Here is a 6,998-nt window from a genome sequence, read left to right as displayed (position 1 = left end):
TGCAAAAGCTTCTCACTTCCAGTTTATTTATGGCATTATTAGAAGCCTTTTACTAACTAATATAAAACAGGCTAATTGATAAAACCTAAAACCAGCTATGTTACTTCAGGAAGCAAATGCCATCATTTTGTGACACTAGAGAGAAAAAATAAAGAAAGTATTACTGTGTTTTCAACAAATCAGAAATCGTGCTTAAAAATGTATCTTGTTGCAATAAAGCTCTCTCCATTTTGTTTATTTTGGTTGGAACGAGTCTATAGATTCACGCCAGACCACCTACTCCTTTTAACACCTTAGCTGCACTTAGAGGCTGGCTCTGGGCAAGAGAGGGGGTTGGCATAAGACTGCTTTAATCTGAACCAACCAATCAACCAACACATCTTTATGGCTTTTCGTCACTGGTGACACCAGAGAATGCGATGGCGAAACAGCCGTATAAGATTAATTAAAATTACATATTATCGTCCGTCCATTGCCTGGAAACCTTCTAGACTAGGTCCTGACCCGTTTGGTCTGGTCTATTAATATGAATACACATTCTATAAAATAGAAAAGTGAGAATAATTTTTTTCCGGAACGCAAAATCACAATCACTATGTCAAGTGGTAAAAGAAAAAACAATTTTTTTTTAGCACATGTGTGGTTCTCCAAACAATTTTCATTTATTTATAATCTACAGAGAAGAATGGACGCACATCCTTACTCCTTTACTTAACATGTGGAGGCAGAGAAAGGAAAACAACGGGACATAGGCAAAAAGATGTGCTTAGCCCCATGGCAGTCGTTGGTCCGTTTGATGGAACACAGAAGGTTATAAGAGGCTGGAAAATATCAAAGTCCTTTTATTTAGAATCTGTTTCTCACAACTTAAAATGGAAGACAAGTTTCTTTATCTAGCTGTCAAACGTAATGTTGCTACACAATAACAAAGCACTTGTAAATACACTAATAAACAGTACAGTCATTAAAGAATTACGTAAATATGATTTTATTATTCAGTACCACATCAATAAACAAGTCATTGGAAGGTATGAATGTTATGAATGTTTAAGATGGATGAAACCTTCCCAGGGTTGTTTAGCTTAAGATTTTAACATATACACTTGATTATCTACAAAACATTTAATTATAAAAACAAGAATGCCAAGAGATTATGTCCTAAAAATGCAAGCTTCCATCACAAAACACCTTATCATTTTCATAATACAATATTATTTATTTAAAAAAGTTTACTGATTCCGTCTCACAGACATGAAAAGATTAATAACATTTGGAGTTGTAACTCGACCAGACATAAATTATTTTCCAATAAGAAAAAAACATTAGTCATGGCAAGACAAAAACAAAAATAGTTTCAATAACAAAACAAATGGTTTATGATAACACTGAAAAAGAGATATATACTGACTTTTATTACCAAAGCTGGTTGGCAGGATGAGTCATTTAAATATCTTTTCTCGTGTAATGAAAAATCTCTCCAATGTAACATGAAAAACATTATTTATCTACCGTAATATAGTACTCCACATTTAAAAGAAAAAAGAACAATATTTACACCACGCGTGCATATTTTTATTAGGAATGCCAGTATTGAAACTTGAATAAATGCCCGCTATAAAAGTATGAGGTATACTTTTCTTTATGGCTTGTCATAATAGATAAAACTGAGGAGAGATGTTCCTTTTCCCTTCTGTAGTGCTTCTCGTCAGCAGGTCGTTGTAGGAAGCAGGCAGTGATTAGTTATCCACAGTATGTAGCAGAAGACCCACTAAAAAACATAACAATATTTGTGGGGAAAAACACGTTATGAGAAAGCATATTCTACACTTCCTGCTTGCATCTATCTTATAGCGAAGATTGATATTAGTCTCAGTTAATCCAAACTAAAAACCTTGAGTATATCAAGATGTTTCTCATCAAAAAGCCTACATGTACTTAATTTCAAGGCCATTGGCTTGTAAAACCTGAAATACTATGCCTATTCTTGTTTGTTCTTACCTTTGCATCGTTTTAGGGTAATGTGATAAAACAGGTATTTTAGCAATTTGAATGCCTTTCCACACCCAGAACAAAAGATATTGCCGTCAGTTTTTCTTCCTTTTCTTTCCCGGCAGCGTTTCAGCTGAATGTGTCTATGCCAGTTGTATATATTGCCGAAAGTCGACTGGCAACCATCACATACTACCGCCTTGGTATCATCCACTGGCTTTTCCATCCCTTCATTGACCTTAAAAGGCTCAGATTCCTCTACCGGGCCTCGTGAAGGGCCTGCTGCCTGCTTAGCGACTGATTTATTTGAAGCAGCTTTAAGTGTGGTGCGCTTTCGCGAGATCCTTGACTTCCCTCGAGAAGAGGAATGAGCAACCTCTGAGGTGGCAGTAGCCATTTTTTGTGGTGGTTTTCGAGCAGCCTTTGTCACAAGTGGACTGAGAGGAAGCCTAAGCCCTGGCTGGGAGAAAGAAAATAGAGCAGACATTGCTTCATCTTGCTTGTTTTCGTTTGCCAGGAGGAACTTGTATTTTGTGAAGGCGCACCTGCTACTGTCAGGAGCTAAGCAGCGGTGTCCACCTCTCATGGAAGAGATGATGACAGGTATTTCATGAGGTCTAGAGTCAAAAGAATTCGTTGGTGGTAGTTCTTGAGCAGGATCTGATCGAGGTGCATCGGTACTAGATGAGCCAGCCGTAAGCAAGTCTTCAAAGTCAGAATCTTGCATTAATTTAGTAATCATATCTTCACTGTAAGAAAGAAAGCTGTCTTGCGATTTTCTTTCTTCAAATTCATTTGTAACCTCTCTGCTATCTTCTGTTTTTATTGACACCATGTTGCCCATGGCTAACTGACTTAGAAATAAATCACTCCACATGGGAGAGAGCAAGAGTGGATCTATGGTTTTATGACTGGGGAGCAACTCACCTGAACAATCCCACTTTCTGATGCCAGTGTCCATGTCTCTAATTTCCACTGAAGATGCAGTAAAACGTGTCTCATCTGTCCATATGGGTTTTCTTTCAGATGTCGGTTCTCCATATGAGGACATGCCTGCACTTGCCTGATCAGCTCCATGTGATTCTAATTTCTCCATATCCTAGAAAAGGTGGAATACCAAAACCGCTAAAATTCATGACCCTCATATTATTATGGCACATGTTTTAGTATTTTAATATTAGGGATCAACTAGCATGTTTTGACAGAGATACCCTAACTTTGGGAAAATAATGAGAAATTATACGAGCACAGCCTATCTCAAATGTTAGTCGATGGCTACTCTAGCGTGAGTGTTGAAGCTGCATTAGTACTATTTTCGAGCAGTGATGAATTTTCCAGTCTAATGAAAAAAGTAAAGTAAAAAAGAAGGCTTTTTGATAACTATGTCGAATAAAATAACTCTCAAAGTAACCAATTTGTGATTAATCTACACAGTTTCTAGTGGCTACAGTCTAAAATCATTCTTCAGTCATTAAAAAAAAAAGGTGACATATGCGTTGCCACATCTCTGATCACCCATCTTAGATCAAGAATTGTTATTTTATCTGCTTTTGTCGTTAACAAGCCATAAGTCCTTTTCCATCACGGATGGCCAAAGTTCGTCATCAATAGTCCATCACATACAAACAGGAGATTATTTGGAATATATTTAGAAATTCTTTAAATTTCCCAGATTTGATTTTCATTGTTTGAACTTTCCTTCTTTGTAAATAGTCAAATAAATCATTGTTTCTCCTCTGAGTAAAAAAAATCCAGGATCATTTTCTCCAAATAACAATAAAAAACTACCTGTTGGCACTTTTCATAATTTGCGAAATTCAAATATCAATTCAAAAGCCTTTTAAACTAAGCCTACAACGAACTCGATGTAAATAGATCGAGTTTATATATGATGCCTGAGAATTTTTTCTTGAAAATGACAGTTGAAATCAATTATTGCCGGCAAAGAACCGGTGAAAATCTAGTCTCATACGAGAGGCTTTCCATTTAAACAGCAAACGCGATTATGAAGATGATAATGATGTTTATGAAGATAATGATTATCATGAAAACAACGGTGACGATGATAAATATACCTATCATGAAAAAAATATCAAAGCCAATAACACTGAAGCAAATAATACTTATGGTGATATAGTTTTGATGGTGACATCGGTAACGGTAATGAGAGAACAGAGAAGCAAAGACGTACCAAAACGGAGAAAATTGTAAGGCATTAATAGTTCAATTTTTGTTTCTTTTTCGCAATATCACTTACAGATCAGTTAAATATACAGAAGAACGTGATAACGGAGTCTTTGCAGTCGCAAAAGACAATGAGAGTTGGTAGATGTCACTGGACCACAAGTACCTTGTGGTGGCAAGTGACTGGGCTTTGTGCTCTCCCCACTGAATGCACTTCTAGAGCAAAGCTAGTCTCCGTTTGGAAGTTCTCTCTTCTCTCTCTCTCTCTCTCTCTCTCTCTCTCTCTCTCTCTCACATACACATTTGATCTCCAGACATTAAGGTACATGGATAACCGTAATAAACCGTCATTTTTAGCGTAACTTAATATAGCTTAAACCCAGATCGCCCGTTGTCCACATCAGGATAGGTGCCCACCTCTTATCATTCCCCGTATGTATCTATAAATCCTTAAAAAAGCTTGAAAATCTAAATTGAAAAAAAAAAATGGATTTGAGAGTGACACTTTCATATTTCAGTGTCGTAAATTACAATATTTTCACATTAACTGTCGATTTGCTATAGCAGTATATTCATGCGCTCGTTCACCAAAATAGCATGAATAACTGTCAGTCAATTTTGAACGAAGATTTTTTCACAATTCTTTTAAAATAACTCCTTAATTTGTTAAAAAAAAAAACAATTTACGGATGTTCCTTCTAAGGTGACATGTATGGAATACTGAGGTCCCACTCATTAGGCCTACTATGACTTTAGCCACTTACAACGTAAGTCTTTTTTTATATAGACTGCTAAATTAGAAGGAAATCGGATTATGAATTATTTTACGTGTGGTATAGTTTAATCTCTTACATTTTCATTTACGTTTTACTTATGTTTTTGTTGCATTTGTGCATATAATTGACCAGCAGCTTGCAGAACTAGTTGGGTGCCACGCCTGTTTGTCTTACTCGTCTTTTTTTTTTTTTTTAATTTGCGCCATCCTGTTGTATGTAGTTCTTCGAAAATAAAAAAAAAAGAGATAATTATTTTGTGCTATTACTATAATAATATTGGCCTAAGCCTTTTAAATATCAGAATGAAACCAGGAGAAAAGCTACAGTAACAAGTCATTGTCTATCATCACCAAAGGATGAACCCGTTTTGTAAATATACCACAATGCTTATTCCCAGATAAACGTCAAAGAATGAAGCCATTACGATCTCGAGCCTTCAATTTCTTTTATCGATCAACATAAAAAAAAAAAACATTATAAAACAGTAGCAAGAATGCTGATATTCTTTGTACTCTTATTAAAACTTAACTCTCACGAACTCGAACTTGCCTGATTTCTACACTAAATCCAACATCGGCTGCTAGAAAAGTTTGGCGACTAGATGAAAGGAAAGGAATGGTGTGAAACAGCCTTTAGTGACTAATAGTATTGGACATTGCCTCGCTTTGTCTAATTGTCTGCTACTTTGTCTAATTTCGCTTTATTGGAAATCATTCCCTTTCATATAGCATACTTCTGACATAGGCCTATAATCAACCAGTAATCTTAAATCCCTTATATAACAACTTTCCGTCTATTTTCCATTGTATTGTTTTGTTGTGATATTTGTACATAATGTCATGTTGCCGTGTTTTAACAACCTGACATCACAAAATTACAAACCTCATTGGTTTGTAATAATGACCTGGGCGTGACCAACCTACTGACCAGGGTAACATCTCGGTAAGGATTTCTACACGAGTTTTTGTTTTTTGTCTGCTTTTTCATGACGTGCGTTATGATTAATCAAGACATTATAATGATATATCACCAGATACATAAATGCACCGAAATGATGCTATGGTCAAGGTAGAGCTAAGATTCTTAGGCTAGTTAGGCACCGTAGACCTAGGCCTGGTATTCCATTTTCTGGAAGCCTACTTGTTTTCTCCATAACAGATTGTTTATTACGAAATATATTTACCGGCCATAGCAGATAACAAATGGAAACAGGATGTTTCCACCCCTTGATTGTTCGAGCACAGCCTAACGTACAGCATAAGCAAAGCCAATGTTGCAAATCAACCGAACCAGTTTTTGCTTTCGTAAGTGACAACAGTAGCCTTTAAGATTAAGGCAAACTCTGCAATGCTGCTAGCCTAATAAAATCTGTACAGTTCCTTCCTGAAATAATAAGTACTTGTGAATGTATCCAAAATTTCAAATATTTATTCATGCAAGTATATTATACAATTAGATGACTGTCAGTCAGTGCCTTCTAGGCCTAACTGATAAAAAAAACGACTAACAGGTCTGTTTTCATCTTATTAAGAAAAATATGTAACACCCTAACATACCTGTGATTAATCAGTCTCAGACTCTTGTACTGATGTTGCTGCTCCTAAAATGTTCTCCGTTGTCGTGGTAACAGTCTAAATTACGAAGCGAGGGCTTTTATATATCTCGAAGATGCGATGCGTCACTTGCCGCCTACATGAGAGGATCTTCTGTACTCTGGGGTTTGCGTGTCACGTGACTATCGTGCACATTTAACCTATCGTACTTAAGAGAATTCATTTATAAATTCTTCTTCCTTCTATAGAAATGTTATCTTGAATTATTATTATTATTATTATTATTATTATTATTATTATTATTATTATTATTATTATTATTATTATTACGCAGATGTGCCTTAAAAGTAACGCGAATCTTCACGGGAAAAGTCAAATCAACAGTTGTGCTCATGTGTGTATTTTTGTTTGAAAATGGAAGCTCTCAGAAGCTTCCAAATGTATTTTTTATATCAGATATTTGTAATATATTACAATAACATTGCTGTGATTATTA

At 35.7% G+C, this 6,998-nt stretch overlaps 1 protein-coding gene across 1 annotated transcript; it reads right to left on the bottom strand.

Annotated features, from left to right (window-relative positions):
- Positions 1–827: 827 nt before the first annotated feature.
- On the bottom strand, positions 828–6,686 carry LOC136830754 (uncharacterized). The gene is made up of 2 exons (XM_067090626.1): positions 6,506–6,686; positions 828–3,088 (listed from the first exon to the last, which is right to left on the bottom strand). The coding sequence occupies exon 2, from the start codon at positions 3,083–3,085 to the stop codon at positions 1,979–1,981; it is 1,107 nt and encodes a 368-aa protein (XP_066946727.1). The 5' UTR covers positions 3,086–3,088; positions 6,506–6,686; the 3' UTR covers positions 828–1,978.
- Between the last annotated feature and the right edge of the window lie 312 nt (positions 6,687–6,998).

Source organism: Macrobrachium rosenbergii, chromosome 47 (assembly GCF_040412425.1).
Source record: "Macrobrachium rosenbergii isolate ZJJX-2024 chromosome 47, ASM4041242v1, whole genome shotgun sequence".
NCBI classification, from domain to species: Eukaryota; Metazoa; Arthropoda; class Malacostraca; order Decapoda; family Palaemonidae; genus Macrobrachium; species Macrobrachium rosenbergii.
This window is presented reverse-complemented; position numbering and strand designations above follow the sequence as displayed.

What these genes read in the sequence shown, in the direction of transcription:
- LOC136830754 (XM_067090626.1), bottom strand. Translation starts at nt 3,085, where the DNA reads ATGGAGAAATTAGAATCACATGGAGCTGATCAGGCAAGTGCAGGCATG.